General features: G+C 42.3%; 1 protein-coding gene across 1 annotated transcript in view; it reads right to left on the reverse strand.

The window, feature by feature from the left end:
* Positions 1–4,600: 4,600 nt before the first annotated feature.
* The window catches only part of rbms2a (RNA binding motif, single stranded interacting protein 2a), a 61,976-nt gene continuing 44,311 nt past the window's right edge, over positions 4,601–22,265 (reverse strand). The window contains exons 5-14 of the mRNA XM_073825773.1: positions 16,248–16,405; positions 15,894–15,973; positions 15,660–15,769; positions 15,542–15,585; positions 14,607–14,700; positions 11,035–11,085; positions 10,736–10,846; positions 10,533–10,610; positions 10,355–10,442; positions 4,601–9,439 (exon numbers count right to left, since the gene is read on the reverse strand). Of these exons, the coding sequence (XP_073681874.1) occupies positions 10,362–10,442; positions 10,533–10,610; positions 10,736–10,846; positions 11,035–11,085; positions 14,607–14,700; positions 15,542–15,585; positions 15,660–15,769; positions 15,894–15,973; positions 16,248–16,405 (807 nt within the window). The 3' untranslated portion in view covers positions 4,601–9,439; positions 10,355–10,361. The remainder of the gene's footprint in view (positions 9,440–10,354; positions 10,443–10,532; positions 10,611–10,735; positions 10,847–11,034; positions 11,086–14,606; positions 14,701–15,541; positions 15,586–15,659; positions 15,770–15,893; positions 15,974–16,247; positions 16,406–22,265) is intronic.

Here is a 22,265-nt window from a genome sequence, read left to right on the forward strand (position 1 = left end):
GCCAGTAGGAACGCGACCTCCGCAGGCAGAACAGAGGCACGCCTGTTTCCGAATAAAGAATGTAAGGGGTACCTGTGAGTCTGGGCGGACGCCTGGAGCCGGGCCGTACCGTCCGTATCAACCAGTGTAGTGGTATCAAGGGAACGTTGACCGGCGTGACCGTGGTGGGGCAGCCTGGGGAAAGACAGGGAAGGAGACAAAACCCAGAAGGATAAACGTCCTGGAGAAGTGTCTAACTGCACTAAGCAGTGCTTACCTACTTCCCTGGTTCCCGCGCTGGCGACATCCGGTCCCGAGTCTGGTTCCGAGGAGAGGAAGTGCTGCTCAGGAAGGAAACTCGGGGCCGGGGCCCCAGAGGTGAGAAAGCCGGGTCTTTCTGTGATTTCAAATGACCGGCTAAGTCCCGCTTCCAGCGGGAGTGCCGACAGAGTAGCTCTCTCCACCTCCGGGGGTGCTCGCATCAGGGACGCTTCGAAGCTCGCCTGCGAGGGTCTTCCCTCGCAGGACCCTGAGAGGCGAGCGGCGTCCCTCTCCTACGGGCGGCTCGACGTCGGCTGCGAGCCTGGATCGTGTGGCTCAGCAGGGGACGGAGCTGCGGGGGGACGCCCTCGCGACGGGCAGGCGGAGGCGGGGGCCCAGGCGGCGGAATGGTAACTTCGCGGCGGGGCAGGATATGTTGGATGGCCTCCGTCTACCTCTGGACCGTTGGAGCGCCAGAGGAGACGCCCAGCCCGAACGACGGGGAGGCGTACTGCTCTGGCATCTCGACGGGGTATGCTGATGGGCGGAGGATCGCAGGCTTCTGGGGGCCGGCGATACGTTCGACGCCACTGAGCAAAAACCCTTCACGGTGTCGCCGAATAGGCCGCTCTGGGGAATGGGAGAGTCGAGAAAGCGAACTTTGTCGGCCTCTGCCATCCGGGCCAGAGTCAGCCATAGGTGGCGTTCCTGGACCACGCAGGTGGACATCACCTGACCAAGGGGACACGCCGCGACCTAGTGGCCCGAAGGGCGAAGTCAGTGGCGGCGCGGAGTTCTTCAAGTACCCCCTGGTCAGGACCACTCTCGTGCAGGCCTTTAAGTGCCTGCACCTGGCACTCTTGCAGTGTTGCTTCCATGGCATGCAGGGCGGGGCAGCGTGTCGGGGGGCGCAGAAAAGGCCCAGCCGATGAGGGCGGAAGAAAATTCACATGCCCTGGAAGGGAGACGCGGAGGGCCCCACCAGGCGGCCGCGCCCGCGGGCAAAGGTGCACCGCGACGGCGCGCCCGACCCGGGGGACCGCCACGTACCCCTTGGCTGCCCCTCCATCGAGAGTGGCGAGGGGAGAGGAGCTGGAGTGCGCTTCAAATGGATAGGGCGCCATCGATTTTGTCCGCTCCTCATGCATATCCGGTCAGAACGGGACCGGGGGGGAGCGCGGCGCTGCCGCCGGTGCCCCCCCCAGGAACCAGTCGTCCAGCCTAGAAGGATCGGCCGGAGGCCCCTGAGGAACCTCCAAACCGATCCCCCCCGGCTGCCCGGAGAAGCATAGCCGACAGTTCGACATCAACCTCCGGGGGGGCAGCGACCACGGGTGGGCGCTGCGCCGCGGGAAGAGATGTGTCACCGTCTGACTCTCCCTCTGATGCTGTGACAGACATCTCATCCTCTGCAAGAGCACCGAAGGAGACGCTCAGCCCGCCAGGCGGGGAAGCGTACTGCTGCGGAAACTCAACGGGACCACGCTGAGACAGAGAAGTCCGCAGGGCTTTTTGAGCCGGCGGAACGTTCTCTATCATCTTTTTTTTTTTTTTAATCTTTTTTTTTTTCTTTCTTCTTTTTTTTTTTAATGTCCCCCCCCGGGCCCCACCGCGGTGGCCGAAGCGCATTGGCGTCTCAACGGCTGACCACGGGAGGGAGGCGGGGGGAGCCAGCTCGCGAACGAGCGGCGGGACTTCAGCGTGGCCATGGTCATGCTTTCACCGCATGAACCATTCGTGAGCGCCACGCCAGCGTGCTCAAGGCTAAACACGTGAGGCAGCGCTCATGTCCGTCTGCTGAGGAGAGGAAACTACCACATCCAGAAACGCACGGCCGCAAAGACATTCTGAAAAGAACGTCTGAAACGGCCGCTAGAAATTGCTCTTTTGTGATCCCGGTTTGCCCAGGGAGGCGCCGCGGGGCAATCGTGCACTCGCCGGGGCTGCTCGCTGGAATGCAAAGGCTTTATATGGCCGTGAAAACGGCCGCCCGCAGGATCGCGCTGGCGGCTGCCAAACAATGCTCTTTCTGTGAAACACTCTTTTAGTTTGGGCAGCGCAGCAGCAGGAGGGAGCATGAACTCAGAAGAACTCTTATCAGCTGTTTAGAGGCTCGACACATCGGCTCTGAAAGCAAAAGTCTGACTGAGTGGTGCGCGCAGCCATCTCATATACCCGTGTGTATGGGGGCGTGGCCGGCGCGCACGTCCACTCGCCAATTTTCAATTGGCCTTTTTAATAAGGCTCAGAGGTGATCGGTCTCTCAAGCAAGATCCCAATGTAACGTCGAAGTGATTCGACTGAAGGGGTAACCATGGCGCTTTGTTATTCTATATTAATTTTTTTTAAATATTTTAATAATTCTAGAGGTTGAATTAATATGTTGAGTTTACGAGTTTGGCACTTTTATTAGGCTACTGCTGTTTCAATATACATTGGCGTTTCTTCTTCTTCTTTTTATTATAAGTGGTTTTTATAGTGATTATGTGTATTTTAAACGTTTAAATCATTAAATATCCTGAACATTATGTGGATAAAAACAATACAATCATACCACCTTCAGTAAGCGTATCAGACCTTTTTTAGAAGGTAGGCCATAAAGACTTGCCAAGTCACAGGGTTCAAGTCCAAGTCAAGTCTCGAGTCATTGCTGTCAAAGTCTAAGTCGAGTTGCAAGTCTTCTGTGATTATGTCAAGTCAGAAGTCATCAAATTTGGGACTTGAGCCTTTTTGGTTGTGAGCATCTTAGGACCAGCTTAGGACCCACTTAAATCAGCTTGTGACCAACTAAGAACCAGCTCAAACAAGCTACCGTGCTATAAAACATACCTAACCAGCATATACAGGTTTTTTCAACAGGGTGTAAACACTAGAAGTACAGAAAATAAATGAAATACTAGTATAAACAAACACATGATGGGTGACAGTGCTGGTGCATTTTTGGTCTACTAAATCAGTAATTTCCAACCACATTCCTGGATGTAACCACATTAAACAACTACATTCCATGACACAAAACTAGCTGTACACAAAACTATATATTACACAGCAAAATCCCCAGTGTTAATTTAACATTCTGAGTGTGGACACATATAGACACTGAAGCAGTGTTAAAAGTTAATGAGATAATTAGGTGATTAACAAAGTGATGATTGATCATTATTGAAGACACCTGATGTTAGTAAGCAGAATCACCAAAGGAGAAAACCTAAATTTTTAAGCAAACATTATAGTGGTCAGTGTTTGCATTAGTTGGGCTCTTGACCCTTAAATCCTCAATATTAGGTCTTATTTGGCCACAATTACTGAGCTATAACAGCCAGACAAGCCAAGAGCAAAAGTCATCAGGTGGCATTGACTGTGCTTGACATAATCATCATATAGTGACTTGAGTATTTGACATAGGATTTCCTTACAGATTACAAGAAACTGTGAACAAAAGAGCAATCAGTTTTGGCATAATCAGACAGATGATGAAAAAAAGAGTTTATTTTAATTTAGACACACAGACATGAAGAATCAGCGTGAGAATCACAACAACGGTGACCATCAAAAAGCGTGTTGTAGCCAATCAGAACTCATCCATGACTCCCATCATGCATTGCGGCATGAATAAATTATGAGAGTTCAGAGTTGATCTGTTAATCTGAATATGCCGTTTGTCACCACTGTTGAGATTCATGGGCTGGTTCTTGATGTCTATGTGTGCCTATGTGAAACTCTTTTTTTTTTTTAACAGGTTGTAAAAAAATCTTTCCAAAATGTATAGGAGGCACTGGATCTTCTGTGGATTGTCAAGGCTATTACAATAAGCAAAAAAAAAAAAAAGGGTCAAGAGTCCAACTAATGCAAACACTGACCACTATAATGGTTGCTTAAAAATTTTGGTTTTCTCCTTTGGTGATTCTGCTTATTAACATCAGGTGTCTTCAATAATGATCAATCATCACTTCATTAATCACCTAATTATCTTGTTAACTTCAACACTGCTTCAGTGTCTATATGTGTCCACACTCAGAGTGTTAAATTAACACTGGGGATTTTGCTGTGTAGGACATTTTGATTTAACATATTTTGGACACCAAATAATTCACATACTTTCATTTGTTAACTTTGATGACCTTCTTATTCTAAAATATATTAAACAGTACAAATATAAATGTGTAGAACAGTGCACCGAAAAAATGGAGGGGGGGGAAAAAAAGAAAAAGAAGAAAACTTTAACATCACAATTCATCAATCTAAATAGGTTTTTACCAACAAAATCATTAGGGTAAATCATGGTAGAAAAAAACCTGCAGTTGATGTTTTAATGTTCTTTGGTGAGAAAAAAAAAAAAAAAAAGGCAAAAACACCATAACAAAATACAAACAAGATTTTATTAAAAAAGAGAATTTGAGAGATCAATTTAAAAAAGGCATAAACAAAAACAGAAGGACATTTTAAATGTAGTTTTTCCTTAAAAAAAAAAAAAAAAAAATCAGAAACTGTGGCACAGGAAGACAAATTACCGGCTAGAAGCTCCGGTTAACATGCAAACAAACCACCAAACTTTTTCTTCACCTACCTGTACAAAATGTGTTATTGTATAAATAAAGACTGTTTAAAAAAGCTGTTCAAGAGACAAGCCATCAAGCCATTTGTTCAATAATCACAACATCAGCATCAAACATACATAGCATTGACTTCTGTACAACTACTCATTTCTAGAGACCTAGATACAACTAAGTTCATTTCTTGAGGCACATTGTACAAACTCTGAACTCTGCAGGGCAGAATTACAACTTTGCTACGATAACTTTTAATGGCTCTGTTGTTTATGGCTTTATCTGGTGAACAGCTTGAACACCTCATGTTAGCAGCAATACTAATTTTGAAACTATGAAATGAGCTGTTCAAAAAAAACAAATAAAAAAAAAAATAGCAGCTAGTCTTTGAAAACAGATGAATTCAGGCAAATTTGAACTGATTAATGAGAAAAGGCTTACTGACTTTCACATCCAGTATCATCCAGATCATTTATAATTTAGATAGATGTAATGAATATGAATTACTAATAATCACATGAATTAAATAATCAACACATCATTTCATAGTTTCAAAACCATGTTTAATGTTTTGTGTTAATAATGAATGACATGATTTGTAAGTTTGACAACCAAAATAAATCCCATTTTCCTTCATGAGGTGAACTCCATGGTATTTTGAGAAATATCGAGTACAGAAGATTTGACATAGCACTGTCAGAAGAAAAAAAATCACATTAAAAAGTGGGCAAAGGATGAGAAGTCAAAGTAATGAAAATAAAATCATAATGCCAAACTCTGTCAGAACCAGCTCCTTAATCACTTGCATGGATTTTGATATCTTTGGTAGCAGGAATGAATTGATTCTTTGGATGTCTAAAGACAAGAACATCACATAAAGACCTCAATGACTGCCGATAGTTTGAATTTTAGCCTGAGTGACGGTAAACTGTAAAAGAGGTATTGATCAGTTTCAATAACACAACTATCCTACATGGTATTCTAGCTAGTAGCAACCAGGTATTGTTATGGATGGAGATCCAGAAGAATGTAAAAAGTCTCTTAATGAAAACCAATTAATAGTTTTCTGATCAAAGTCATGGTTTTACATTCATAAAATGTAAAACGCACCAAGAGGAAGTCCTCAAATGAAGGAACGACTGCACCATGTGTCTTCAGTGTTATAGAAGCCCTTGTGTTTCTATCCTATAGACGGCCAAGTCTTTCTAAAGACATTAATAAACATCTATTGGTATGTTTTAGTGTACAAAAACAACTCATGAGTGAATAAACACAGTTTTTAGATCATCAATGATATCAAAAAATTGCATTTTGGATATTCAAACTCTTTTTAGAAGTGCATCATGATTGACCAGGACAGTAAATTTCAAGTAAAACAACAAACAGCACAGAGAAAGACGTAAGAACATGAAAGCAACTCAAGAAAATGTCTTTCCTTTGCACACAAACACACACACACAAAAAAAAAATCCTATGAATCAGGGATTTAAAAATGAACAGCAACCAACACACACAACCAAATGAATTCATCATCTAAAAAAAGGTTTCAGAAAAGTAAAGCTTTGCCCAAATACTACAGCTAATCTCACTTGGAGGATAACACACATCAGTGAAAACAAATCATTAAAAAAACAGAAAAACAGCAGCATGAAGGATGAAAGCGACTATACATGCTGAAGAACTGCTTCTGTCCTTCTTCCTAATTGTCTGTTCCATTAGTTTTTCCTGCTATACATGTCTCATGTATAACCCCAGCACCATTTTGAAGATATTTCTACAAATACGAAGCCATGATAACACATAACCTGATGAGGCCACATCGCTGGATTAAAACACTGGTCTTGTTTTAAAATACCCAAACATCCTAAACACAAAATACATGTACTCACTCTGAGTCCAGCTAAGATGCATAGGAGTTTCTTCATGGGAACAGAAATGTAGCATTTCATCACTTGCTCACCATTGGATCCTCTGTAGTAAATGGGTGCCGTCAGAATGAGAGTCTAAACAGCTAAAAACATCACAATAATACACAAGTAATCCATTCGACTCCAATCCATCAATTAACATCTTGTGACGTGAGAAGCTTCATATTCGGAAAAAACAAATCCATCAAGACATTTTAACTTTAAGCCATTGATTCCGACCGAAATACCAGTTTCTAACCATAATAACGCTTCTTTCAGTGATAAAGTACATCCCCTGTTGTCCTCTCACATCAAAATCCACCAACATACCCTGGACCACAAAACCAGTCATAAGGTTAAATTTGACAAAACTGAGATTTATACATCATATGAAAGCTCAATAAATAAGCTTTCTATTGATGTATGGTTTGTTAGGATCGGACAATATTTGACTGAGATACATCTATTTGAAATCAGAAATCTGAGGATGCAAAAAATCAAAAAGACTGAGAAAATCACCTTTAAAGTTGTCCAAATTAGGTTCTTAACAATGCATATTACAAATCAAAAATTACATTTTGATATATTTACAGTAGGAATTTTACAAAAAATCTTCATGGAACATGAACTTTACTTAATTTCTCAATGATTTTTGGCATAAAAGAAAAATCAAAAATTTTGACCCATGCAATGTATTTTTGGCTATTGCTACAAACAAACCCCAGCGACTTAAGACTGGTTTTGTGGTCCAGGGTCACATATTTGCTGTTTTGGCTTGTAAAACAGTGCTTGATCTGTGCAGATTTCTCTCCTAATTCAGACCAGAAAACTGGTTTTAGTCAGCAGCAATGGTTTGAAGTTAATAATGCCTTACTGATAAATGTGTTTCTTACGAACACACAGCTTTTGGCTTTGAAAGACTTTAGTTGATGTACTGGAGAAGTGTGGATTAATTGTGGATTACTGTTGTGTTTTTATCAACTGTTTGGACTTTCATTCTGATGGCACCCATGCACTGCATGCAAATGTTTTCCAAATCTACATCTTGAATGACCTGAGGTGAGTACATTTTTAGCCAATTTTTTTGAGGGAGTGAAAAACTGCATAAAATGTAGGCTACAATCTTAAAAATAAAGGTGCTTTAAAAGGTTCTTCACAGTGATGCCATAGAAGAACCATTTTTGGTTCCACAAAGAACCATCTCTTTCTTACCTTTTTAGAATCTGAAGAACCTTCTTTCACCACAAAAAACCTTTTGTGAAACAGAAAGGTTCTTCAGATGTTAAAAGTTCTTCATGGAACCATTTAGACAAAAAATGTTCTTCTATGGCATCGTGAAACATCTTTATTTTTAAGAGTGTAGTTAATTAACCAACTGCCCTGTTATTCTTCCTTACCTTTTCATGATTATATTCTGTGTTTGATGGATTCATAACACAACAAAAATCACCGAAATCACAGCGATTAGTGAGAGACTTCGTCCAATCAGACTGACACATACCTGCTTAATTACAGCATGAAGAAAAATATGCTGATTTATAGCAGCGTGGCTTTGAGAATCTTCATCAAGTGTGTTATCATCACTTTCATGAACTATTTTTGATACTTACAAACCACTTAAAGTCACTTCCTCTAGACCTCTGTACTGTACGCCAATGGAATTCAACACTGTGTATATTACAAAGCACATTTAAACACAAAAGCTTTCAGAAACCTGAAATGTTTGGTGTCAGTACTGTATATACACCAAAAAGTAAATACTAAAACAGCCCTATCTCTCATTTTAGCTATACAGAGGATACAGGATATTTTTTTTTACATTTTTAACTGTTAAATAAAAATGAATTGATCCTGAACACTGTAACATTAGGCACAAACCATTTCACAGGTAATCTTTAGATTTAAAATGCCCCTCATAAAATATCTCTTTACAAAAATTCAGATCCATTACTAATTACAACGAAAATGCACATAACTGGATAATCTCTATTTTTGCATCTAATATTTCATATGAACTTAGCTATATTGCCTTGGTAGGTACCAAACTTTGCAATAAATAATAAGTTAATGATTGTCTGTTGCTTTCAGAGAAGTGATGATTGAATTAGAGTGATTTCATCACTTTTTTAATGAAGATTCCTAAAAATGTGCAGCATGAAGAAGTGGCTTTAAATGGTTTCTTCACCAAGACATCTAAATATCAAACAACAAATTCAAAAATAGTACAAACCAAATGCACTGTTTGCACTTTAATCTGTACAAAAATATCTTACTGCTGCTGACTCGAGAAAAAAAAGAACAAATCTAAAAAAAAAACAAAGTTGCATATTTTACAAACAATAAAAGACACATTTTTAACTTCCTCTTTTTTGATCCTCCCATATTAAAGAATTAGTTCTTAAAAATAAGAATTTGACATTACGTGCATAAAAGAACACATTGTGTTTTCCTTACCCTTTTCTAAATCATCATTGTTTTTTTACGCTTTTTTTTTTTTGTTTTGTTATCAAAATAGATCAAAGATTGATAGCTCTTTTGCACAGTCTCCCACCGTTGGCTGAGTGACTCCTGAAGAGAGAGGAGTTGAACAAAAGATGAGTGATGTCCTTTTTGTCTCTGTTCTACAAAAGATACATGCTCCTTTTGTGATCCGTATCCTCTCTGGTACTCTTTGTCTGTGGTAATCTGCAAATCTCTCAGAGAGATTCCTATTGTCCACAGCACTGTGTAGCACCTCCAGAGGACCTGTGGTGGGTCAAGGACAGACAGACAGAAAGAAAAATTATATGTAGCGCCTTGTAAAATCTGTAAATTATATTACACATTACACAGTGCTTTCAGTAGAAAAAAAGAACACAAAGGTACCAACAATAAGCTTAGGAATTGTATTATATGCACCAGCTGCAATGCACATGGTTTTGACTCAAAAACAGTACAAATCTAAATGTTTAAGCATGTAATGATATTCTAGGGAATTGAACACCTCTGGTGTGACTTTAAATGCAACCTTGAGCCAAAAACTCATCACCAAACACCAATGACTTGTACATGCACTATATGGACAAACGTATTGGGACACCCTCTTCTTTAGAACAGAAAAAGGCACTTCCAAAACTGTGGCAACAAAAGATGGAAACAATTCATGAATTTAAAAATTGTATTTCCATCTCTGTTGCACCAGTTTTGGAAGTGTCTAAAATGAATGTACCCTTATGTTTGAGTCATTGGTATTTACCGATGGGTTTTTGGCTCAAGGTCTGCATTTAAAGTCACACCAGACGTGTTCAGCTGGGATTACAACTTGGCTTTATGCAGACCAGTCAAGTTCTTCCACATTGACTGAATCAATCATTTCTATTTGAACCTTGCTTTATATACAGGGGCACTGGAATAGAAAAGGGTTGTGTCCAAACTGTTGCTATAAAATTAGGATCACACAATTCCCTAGAATATCATTATGTGGTTAAACATTAAGATTTGTACTCATGGAAATTACTAAAGTAGTCAAACCTATTCATTAGAAGGGGGTGTCCCAATACTTTTGGCAATATAGTGTAGTTGTTCTTTGAATAATTTATTGCATTAAAATGTAAATGCACGGCCAAACCATACATACAGAGAGCAAACGGAATCTTTCCCATCTTTTATCTGTTGCCTTACCGTAGCTTCATTTGCTGTGTTGATAGGAATAATTAGTGTGTTCTGAAGGCGTCTCCATGGAAACTTGCTGCTGTTGTCCACTGCTTTCCTACATGACAAAGAACAAGAATGAATCAAATCTTAACAATGAACCTGTTCAACGTTCAAAGCAGCGTGTGAAGACAAACGCTTGTCATACCTCTAATGTAACACTAGAGGGAGGCACTGGGGTGTACTGAGGGATATATGTTCCTTGCATAGCTGCGTTAGGTATATACTGTGGGCAAAATAAATAAAACAAAAAAATTCTTTTACATCTCTATGGTAATTACATTCGACTAAGAAGACAAACTCTTACTGAGGAACCATTAAAGGTGAAATTCACAGTAATAGGCCACCAACCGTGCCAGCGCTGCCGAGAGACAGGTGACTGAGCTGCTGGGTCAGGGGTCCGATCATAGACGTGGGCTGAATGGACATTGGATGATCCATAGCTTGAGTCAGAACGGCCCCCTATGGAGAGAGAGATGCTCAGAAACCCAGAAACCAAGGGTGAATTTAAGATATCCAAACCTCATGGGTATCTAAATCAACATTGTGTGCTTCTTTTGTTATTAAAGGAAAGATAAAAATCTTAATGTGAAGTACAGTAAAGCTACAGTTTGATGGCAAACCCTACAAAGCGATATGTGAGCACTCACAGTGGGCTGCATGAGGTACGACTGATGATGCATCCAGGATGGGCTGTGCACCTGAGGACAGAAAAAAAAAAACATTAGCCTACACATGAATATTTTTTCCTTGTGAAGCACTGACATTTTGTCAGTCATTAAAAAAAAATATATAGAAATAGTTTTGAGGGTCAAAATCTATATTATAATGCACTGTATGCAGTGCGTATGCAGTGCACATGCGCTGCATTTTTTTTTCCCGCACCCATGTTAATGAATTAGAGCATTCACACTGCACGCGGTTGCGGTACAGCAGTGCGTTCTAGGAGCGGTGCGTCTGCAGCAGTGGAGCGATCGTTTCCGCAACAAGTTATATTTTACCGTGCTGTATGCGCTGAATTTAAGTGACAGTACATTGTTCGCGGTAAAAATTAACATGGATTGAACCGAAAATGTAGTGATCACACCATAAATACATATAAATAAAGTCTACTGTGTTTCACAGTCAACCTGTGGCTTTTCGGCTTGGTTTAAAACAAGGAAAAGTGCACTTTTAAATAAAAAAGGCAACATAATAGATGCACTTGTGATGGTAGAAAAGAAAAGTTCTTTAAGGGATTGCTTTTAATAAAGATTTAATGCGAAAGAAAGGCATAGGAGCCGACTGTTTCTATCTGTGGTAAGTTTTAATTTAAAATATTTGTGAATGCCCAATTTCAATAAGAAAAGGAAGCTATATCTATGCTGTGTTTAAATGTGTTGCAACTTAAGCTTGAGCAACTTAAATATACAAATCTAGAAGTCGAGTGCATTGAATAATACGTTGTTTATATTTATTGAGTTTAAACGTGAATATGTCTATGAACAATTGTATTACTGTACTGTGATAAAAGAGGATCACAATGCTAAAAAAGCATGTTTGGATTTGAAATCAAAATAACGGATAAATGCTGTGTTTGGTAAAAAGCCGCGGATCAGGAAAAGACTGCGGTTGGTTTAAGGACAGACAGAGAGAGAACGAAAAAATGATATGTAGCGCCTTGTAAAATCTGTAAATTATATTACACATTACACACAGTGCTTTCAGTAGAAAAAGAAAACAGCACAAAGGTACCAAAAATTAGCTGCACACCAAAATAATACTCCCTAGAACTGGCCTGAAGTTGATCGGTTTTGCTCAGGAATTATATTACATGTACCAGCTGCAATGCACATGGTTTTGACTAATATACACTATATTGCCAAAAGTATTGGGACCCCCTTCTAATGAAAAGGTTTGACTACTTTAGTAATTTCCATGAGTACAAGGAAGCTATATCTATTCCGTGTTTAAATGTGTTGCAACTTGCTTGAGCATCTTAATATACAAATCTTGAAGTCCAGTGCATTGAATAATACGTTGTTTATATTTATTGAGTTTAAACGTGAATATGTCTATGAATTATCGTATTACTGTAATGTGATAAAAGAGGATCATAATGCAAAAAAGCAGGTTTGGATTTTTACTTGAGTGACAGTAAAACATATAATTTTACAAAAGATTTCTATTTCAAATAAATGCTGTTTACTGAATGTTTTATTCATCAAGGAATGCTGAAAAAACTGATCGGACTGTTGGTTGTTTTCAATATTTATAACAATACAAAATGTTTCTTGAGGGATCACATGACACTGACTGAACAGCTTTGCTATCACAGGAATTACATTTTAAAATATATTCAAATAAACTACAGCTATTTTAAAATGTCATAATGTTTAAAAACTTATTTTTACATGATTTTTGATCAAATAAATGCAGCCTTGGTGAGCAGAATAGACCCCAAGCTTTATAGATATCACAAGACTAGAAAAAAAAATTAATTTTTGGTTGAGCTACTCCTGGTACGTGCTATGCAGACTGAGCCGTAGCATCATTACTCCGTAATCCGGCTCTAATGGGCCATTCAAAGCGCTTTGAGCACACATGCCAGACCTACAGGACCTCAGCGAACATTATTTGCTTTTGCCTAGTCATCCATCAGCACTCAATAAGGTGTCAGAGTTCCCACAAGCCCCAGCTCAGCTGAGTCACTGCGGTCTAATATTCTCACTGAACACATGCTGTGAGTCACTTTCTGTTTCCATCTGACTGCTGTCGGCTTTGGCACACGCTCAACTTGAGCTCAGTATCGCAACAAAAATGAAACATAATCTCGATTCATAAATCTGCTAATAAAATGCAGAAATGGGAATTTAGAAAAGACAAACAAAAAAAGTGTGTTTAAAGAAATGGACTTATGAAACCAATAAGTGAAACAATGAATTAGCACACTGAGGAGACTAAACTACAAAAGATGAAATTTGACAAGGAAACTTGATATATTTGAAGCATATGAAGTCACAGCGTCCCAGCAGACAATTCATAGTTTTCACGTGACATTACACTATTATAGGAATGTCCACCTGGAGGGCAAAACAAGGCTTTTTTACCAGTTTAGTACTAAGTGCTAATGTATTAAGACCAAATTGACCAAATTCAGTATAGAATCATGCAAACTACATACATGCAATCAGATGCACTCAGAATATGAGAACAATGCACTAAATCGCACATAAAGCATTCTCCCATAGAAAACCACTATAAAGAAAATGCTTAATATTGCTAAAGGCATTAAGACGAGATTAAAATGTGATGATGTTTCTCATCAAGGAAAACAGCTCCACTGCCTCCACTGTTGTTTTGCTTTTTTATAGAATAAAAAAAACATTTAATTCAGTTGGATAATGATCACTTCAGTCCTTAAAGTATCTGCTCTGCTCATCCAGCATGAACTGCAGAGTTGCGCACAGTGCAGCAGGAAACGTTTATTTATTTTATTTTTTATACTGTTTTTATTTATATGTTCAATTTGTGGAAAGGAGTTCAGTTAGGAGGTCAGAAGTTCCAGATATTCAATTCATGTACAGTTAAGAGACTCGAGTGAAATCAAACACGAGAGAAGCCAGGCAATTTAGTTTGTGAAAAAAACTTTTACAGTGCTTGAGTATTGTTGCCTTTTACTGCATAGGATAATTCAGACTCAGTAGAACTGAATGGCATTCATTACAATATGATTAGTTAAACATTTCAGAATGTTCCTTCAGACTATTTTTCCTGTCATGTATTTTGTCACTGAGGATTTCTTAAAAATACTGTGTAAAAATTACGATTTTCATTAATCCAACCTTGTCTAATCTTGTGAACTAAGTGTCTTGTCATACCCCTTCTATGTGCAGGTAAGCAGATATTCCCAGAATATAAATGCAACATACATTTCAGTTTCACATGAAGCATTTTCCCCATACAAACCATCATAAAGAAAACATGCAATTTAGTGCTGTGCATTACTCATATGAGCTTTTTAAAATCACTGTCTTAGTACATTAAGCCACATTAATCGTTTTAGAATGTCTCATTGTTTTTAATGATTCATATAGTTCTGCAAATGAATTGTAATTGCCCAAAACCTGCAGTTTTTCTTTATAAAGCTTGTCTGTAAGTAGTGCTGTATCACAGAGTGAGTATACAGAATGTATAATTATGACATGTATACAATTGATATCATTATCTTAATGATACTGACCTGGTAGGACGGTACTTGTGAAGGCATGTATGGAGACAGAGAAGTCTGAGCGATCATTCTGTTTGGAGCAATGCTGTACGGAGGAGAATAAAACCTGAAAATAATACACAAAAGCATTAAAAATAATTCTGTCATGACAACTCTCAAAAAGGTTTAGCATGGTAATGAAATGACAATGTTAATATATTTGGTCTTGGTCGGAATAGATCTGCTACGCTGCTGCTGCTGCTGCTGCTGCTGAATTGCTGCTGTTGAACTGAATTGTTGTAGTTGTAGATTAATGCTGCTGCTGCTGCAAGCAAGTACAGAACTTCCTACTGCCAAATGGCGATACGGTGCTGTGAGTATTTAAGACATACTGCTGCTGCACAAATAGCATAAAATATCCCATAGCAGATCTATACAAGTGGAGCTGGGGAAGGTGCAGGCTTTCAGAGGTTTTCATGGCAGAACTAGGTATATGCATTAATAAAGAATGCATTTTTTTGTATGAACAATGTATGAAAAGAGAATTTTGGGTGTGATGGAAATTATGTCATCATTTATACACCCTCATGTCATTCCAAACCCATGAGATTTATTTAATTTTGAACCAACCAAAACTCTGATGCTTTAAAATGTTCATAGAGAGATCATAACATTAATACACATGAATCCAAGTCTTCTTAAGGGACTGGATCACGTTATATGGTGAACAGATTTAATTAAGGCTTATATTCACACATGAATACTGATCAATGCAAATAAACCACATCAAATATGGCAAATGGAAGATCAAATGAGCTTGATTAAAGTTTATGATAACAAAATCTTTGAGAGAACTATGCCGTTAATATCCTGTTGGCAGAAATACTGATCTTTTTTTACAGTTCTTTATTATACCCTCTACACATTAGACACATTAAAGCAGACTTTGAGAATGTTTCTCTGCTCACCCGTTCTGTAAGGCTGTTGGGTCGTATGTGAGTGTCATTCCTCCCTGAACATGGAAAGAAAAATTATTAACAATATATAAAATGCACTGTACAAAGTCCAGAATGAAAGCTTTCATACCGTTTCACCATCTCTAGTCCAGGGTCGACCATTCTGTAGGTACTTGGCCTGGTTCTGTCGCTTCTTTTGACCTCCGTCAGCAAACTTGCATAACAGCGGTTCTGTAGGTACTACAGGTGAAACATAAGACGTAAGAGATTATTTTTAAAAATCAATATATTTTATTGTTCCATTATTAATACTTAATTCTTGAATTAGAATTTACATAAAATAAATAAATGATATATCATCTACCTGGCACTCCTGGTGGGGTTTTGATATATTTTCCATTAAAATGCTGAATGATGGCTTCACATTTCTCTGTGGATTCCATCCTGTTACACAAACACATGAATAAACAACTAAATGGTGGGAAAATGTATTACAGGCATAGATATATCAGAGATGGAGCTCAGGTCAAACTACTAAATCCAAAACGTGTAAATTCAAATTCCCCCACACCTAATTTTATACAACAAAATTCCTACTTGTTGCAACTTCACACAATGAGTATATGCTGTGTTTTTTGTCTTTTTTAGAATGTAACATGTAACTGGTCTCCTATCTGGACTGGAGTATTCAATGCAGCTTGAGTGATTAATAAAGTACCTTGCAAAGCCTACACCTCTGCTGGTTCCATTAGCATCCCGTAAGATACGTGTGGAAATAACCTGGCCAAAGGATTTGAGCATGGCCTCCAGTTCCTGCTCATCCATGGACACGGGCAGGTTAGAGATGTACAGGTTGGTAGGGTCCTGTTCCTGTTGCTAAAAATAAATGCATAAATTATATGTAATTGACTGCACTCATCAGTTATACAATGTAAAATATAAAGTCTTTTTTTTACTTAACCCTAATTTTCCATTCAGTCACAGAGTTATTTCATATATAGCATTTACTCCTGCCCTCCAAGCAAAGCTAACTCTACTGTATGTCTGCTAGCTACCAGCTACAGTGTAGGGGTGTAACAATAAATCGATTCGTAGATCGATTTTGCAATATTCCGAATGCATCACAGTTCTCTCTGGAATCAATTTTGAGCTTAGTTTTTAACCGCACATTCAAATGCTCACAAAGAAAAGCACTTGTGCATTTAACTGAGTAATATAAGTAGTTAAATTGTAACACGGAGTCAGAGACATTCGGATCTATCTAAGGCTTTATTGAGATGTGTCGACAGGCAGGAGTAAACACCAGAAAACAGGAACAACGTAGGTAATCCGGGAAACAGTTCAATACTCAAGCAATGGTCGCAATGGCAGGCAGCAGGAATCAATAACGGGGTACACAGTCCAGAGTCATACACGGGAAATCCAACACAGAAATAAACACTCAGAATTACGACCATGAGGAACGATAAGACTTCGCAATGATAGAAAGAAAGTCCGCGCCTTAAATAGGCGAACACTAATGAAAAAACGAGAAACAGCTGAGACGGAAATGTCCGGGGTACGTGTGTGAAATGGGTCCGTGTGGAACTAATACTCGGGCGATGGTTCCCGCTGTGTCCGGTTAGAGAGGGCCACAGAGGCGCTATTGGTGACAGAGCCCCTCCCCTGCGAACGGCTCCCGACGTGAGCTCCTCCTCGGCGCCGAGGTCTACCACGGGGGCAAGGAGCGGGTTTCTCCGGGTGCTCCTGATGGAACGTAGCAGTGAGTTGAGGGTCGAGTATATCCTTAGAGTTGACCCAGGACTGTTCCTCGGGACCGTATCCCTCCCAGTCCACGAGATACTGGAGAACCCCGCCTCGGCGTCGAGAGTTCAGAATCTGGTTGACCTGGTAGATGCTCTCATCTTCATACATTAGGGGAGGAGTCTCTGCTGGAGCGGCCTCGTCCTGGTCCCCCTCTCCTCCCGGATCCACAGCGGGCTTAAGCAGGGAGACATGAAAAGTGGGTGAGATGCGGTAATGGGATGGTAATTTAAGACGAAACGACACAGGAGTGATTTGTTTGATGATTTTGAACGGACCCACATACCTCGGGCTGAGCTTTCTACATGGGAGTCGGAGTCTCAGGTCCCTGGTGGAGAGCCAGACCCACTGTCCGACCTGGTACTGAGGAGCGGCTCTCCGAAGGCGGTTGGCCTGGCGGGTCACTCGTTGGATGGCTTGCCGAAGATTGGTGTGTGCCAGGTCCCAGGTTGCCTCGCTCCTCCGTAGCCATGTGTCCACCGCGGGGAGGTTCGTGGGTTCCCCGGACCACGGGAATAGTGGAGGTTGGAAGCCTAGCACGCACTGGAATGGGGTGAGTTGAGTAGAGGGTTTCTTTAAAGAATTCTGGGCGTATTCCGCCCACAAGAGGTAGTCGCTCCAGTCCTCCTGATGGAGATGACAGTAGGCCCGTAGGAAGCGGGATAGTTCTTGATTCAGCCTCTCTACCTGTCCGTTGGACTGTGGATGGTACCCTGACGTGAGGCTGACGTTGACATTCAGTTGAGACCAGAGAGCCCTCCACACACGGGACGTGAATTGTGGTCCTCGATCCGAAACTATGTCCTCAGGCAAACCGTAGAATCTGAAGACCTGGTTGAGCAAGGCCTGAGCTGTCTCCCATGCTGTGGGAAGTTTAGGAAGTGGAATGAGACAGCATGACTTTGAGAACCGGTCAATAATGGTGAGAATCACTGTGTTGTGGTGAGAGGGTGGCAAGTCGGTCATGAAGTCCACAGCCAAGTGGGACCACGGTCTCTCTGGGATGGGAAGAGGCTGGAGCAGACCGGCGGGACGTTGGCGCAGGGACTTGGTCTGATTGCACGTGACACACTCCCTGATGAAGGTTAGGATCTGTTGAGTCAAGGAGGGCCACCAAAACGTATTGAGGACTAGCTCTCTGGTCGCCTGAACACCGGGGTGACCAGCGCTGGGATTTTCATGAATCAGGGTTAGCACGCGTTGCCGTAGGAGAGCTGGGACGTAGGTCAACCCAGGAGGACATTCGGGAGGGGTAGGATCGGTTTCAAGGGCCTCAGAGATCTCGGCCATGATGTCCCATTGCACGGGAGAGACGATCAGGGAGGTAGGAATGATGGTGGCAGGAGAAGTGTCTGATTGGGATTGGTCGTGCTGGCGATAGAGTGCGTCCGCCTTTCCGTTCTTGGACCCGGGCCGATAGGTGATGGTGAAGAGAAATCTAGAGAAGAACAACGACCACCTGGCCTGGCGGGCATTGAGACGTCTGGCTGTTCTCAAGTACTCCAAGTTTTTGTGGTCAGTCAGGATGAGAAAGGGAAGTTAGGGGGGCTGCCACTTGGCTGAATCCTCGGATGAATCTCCGATAGAAGTTAGCAAATCCCAGGAAGCGTTGGAGATCTTTGACGGTCTGAGGCCGGGGCCAGTGCAGAACGGCAGAAACCTTGTTGTCGTCCATCGTGACGCCCTCGGCAGAAATGATGTATCCTAGGAAGGAGACGGTGGGGAGATGAAAGGCACACTTAGGGAGTTTGGCGTACAGCTGGTTCTGGACGAGTCTCTGGAGTACAGCTCGTACATGTTGGACGTGCTCGGGCAAGTTTTCGGAATAGACCAGGATGTCGTCGATGTAGACAATGACAAACTTGTTGAGCATATCCCGGAAAATGTCATTGATAAGGGCCTGGAAGACAGAGGGACTGTTGGACAGACCAAAGGGCATGACCAGATACTCATAGTGACCAGTCGTAGTGGAGAAGGCCGTCTTCCACTCGTCACCTGCCCGGATGCGAATGAGGTTGTATGCGCATCTCAGGTCGAGCTTGGTGAAGATACGAGCAGAGCGAAGCTGTTCCAGGGTGGAAGGTACCAATGGCAGGGGATAACGGTACTTGGTGGTCACTTCGTTAAGGGCTCGGTAATCGATGCAGGGTCGCAAGGACCCGTCCTTCTTTTTCACAAAGAAGAAGCCCGCCGAGGTAGGTGAGGTGGAAGGGCGGATGAACCCCTTGGCGAGTTCCTCGTCGATGTATTGCTGCATGCTCTGGGTCTCGGGTTGAGACAGTGGGTATACTCGGCCTCTGGGGAGCGTAGCTCCGGGTAAGATCTCGATGGCACAATCCGTGTCCCGATGAGGAGGAAGCTGAGTGGCCCGGGTTTTGATGAATGCTGTGTGGAAATCCCGATAAACCTCGGGAAGGCCCTTCGGTGGCTGGGTCTCAGGTTGGGGGTCTGGGATCACGGAATGGTTCCTCTGAGGGTATTTGAGGCACTTTTGGAGACAGGACTGGGACCACTGTGAGATGTCCTGATCCTTCCAGGAAATCTGTGGGTCGTGGAGGGTGAGCCAGGGATGACCGAGAATGATGGCATGGTGAGGTGATTGAGTGACGTGAAACTGGATGGTCTCGGTGTGCAGGGAGCTGGTGATCAAAGTGATTGCCTCAGTGATGTGGTGAATCTTTCCAGCTCCTAGTGGTCTTCCATCCAGGGCTGCCACCGCCACGGGAGGGTTACATGGAACGAGAGACATGCGATGGTGGTTAGCAAAATCCTGATCTATAAAGTTACCGGCCGCCCCAGAGTCAACAAAGGCTTTAGTCTTGATATGGCGGCCGTGGACGATCAAGAGTACTGGTGGCTCTAGGAGGGCGAGTGGAACATTGAGCTCGGAAGTGTCCAGACTGGCCACAGTAGAGGCAGAGTCGATTTCTCATCCTTCTCTCGCGTTCTTCGTCAGTGAGGCGAGTGAATCCCACCTGCATGGGTTCCTCCATGGCGTGAGCAGGAGATTGTGGTGAGGTGAGGGAAGATCGTGGCTGACGACTCCTGCGAGAGCGGAGCAGATGGTCCATTTTGATCGACATCTCCATATACTCCTCCAGAGTCTTGCTCTCGTCCCGACAAGTGAGTTCGGCCTGCAGATCCATACGAAGCCCCTGGCGGTACATGGCTTTAAGGGGCTTTCCCTCCCAGCCCGCCTGGGCTGCCAGGGTACGGAACATGAGGGCGTAATCCGCGGCGGTGGAAGATCCCTGGCGAAGGTTCAACAGCTCCTCCTCAGCCTCCTTGCCATCCTCAGCATGATCAAACACCTCCCGGAATTTGGCCAGAAAGTGTTGATAGGAGGGAAAAGACATTTGTTGGCCCTCCCACAGGGCCGTTGCCCAGCTCAAGGCCTTGCCGGTGAGAAGGGTGCAAACAAGTGAAACCTTGCCATCCTCCGTCATGGAGCCCGGCGGCTGTGAGTTCACATAAATGGCGCACTGCATCAAGAAACCCTTGCACTTGCCTGGAGAGCCGTCATACTTCTCCGGAAGTGCCAGACGTACGTGAGCTCCCACGGTGAGGGCAGCGGGAGGCGGTGCGGTAGTGACTACAGCAGGAGGATTGGACGGAGTGGAGGTTTGTTGTACTGCCAAGGTGAGCATCTGCATAGACCGCACCAACTCCTCGGTCATGGTGGTCAACCGTTCCAGTTGTTGGTGATGAACAGTCAGCAGAGAGGCTTGCCTTGTAACCTCAGACACGACTTGGTCTAAAGCCGCTGGATCCTGATGATTGCGAAGTCTTCTGTAACACGGAGTCAGAGACATTCGGATCCATTTGCAAGGCTTTATTGAGATGTGTCGACAGGCAGAAGTAAACACCAGAAAACAGGAACAACGTAGGTAATCCGGGAAACAGTTCAATACTCAAGCAATGGTCGCAATGGCAGGCAGCAGGAATCAATAACGGGGTACACAGTCCAGAGTCATACACGGGAAATCCAACACAGAAAGAAAAGCTCAGAATTACGACCATGAGGAACAATAAGACTTCTCAATGATAGAGAGAAAGTCCGTGCCTTAAATAGGCGAACACTAATGAAAAAACGAGAAACAGCTGAGACGGAAATGTCCGGGGTACGTGTGTGAAATGGGTCCGTGTGGAACTAATACTCGGGCGATGGTTCCCGCTGTGTCCGGTTAGAGAGGGCCACAGAGGCGCTATTGGTGACATAAATGTACTTGCACCTAGGCTTTTATGACAAAAGATTAATGTAAATACAGCCTACTGTGAACACTCTTGTAATTCTATTAAATTTTTTCAAACTTTATGAATGATTATTTTTAGTTGAAGTGATGTGTGTAAGGAACTAGAAGCAAGCAGAGTACGGCTGTTTCTAAAGCACACAGTGCTATCTGCTGTTAAAGTGGTCATCCGATGCCCATTTTCCACAAGTTAATATGATGCTTTAGGGTCCAAATGAAAAGTTTGTAATATACTTTGATTAAAAATTATCTATGGTAGTGTAAAAAAACACTAATTTACCTGGTAAAAAATGCCTCTGTTCTCAGCAAGCGATATCAGTACCTGGCCCTTTAAATGATATGAACTTCTGCTCACCCCGCCCCTCAGTTCTGTGGGGCGTGTCATTACATAGCACACGGGGTGTTGCCTAGACAACAGTTGGGGGTATAGTTGTATAGACCTTTTTCCTGAGTAAACGATGAGCGCCACCATTACGAATTCTAACGTCAGATTGAATGCTTTTCTGTTCCGGTTTCCATAGGAACCCATTCAAATAGCATCCATCTGTTTATAATGTAGCTAACATCCGCTGCTTCGTGTCATCTACACACTCATTAATGTGAGGCACTGACAAATGACGGTCATTTGTCACTCCTGTCGTGTCATTTGTCATTTGTCACTCCTGTCGTGTCATTGACACTCT

The sequence above is a fragment of the Garra rufa genome, chromosome 20, assembly GCF_049309525.1.
Source record: "Garra rufa chromosome 20, GarRuf1.0, whole genome shotgun sequence".
Lineage (NCBI taxonomy): Eukaryota > Metazoa > Chordata > Actinopteri > Cypriniformes > Cyprinidae > Garra > Garra rufa.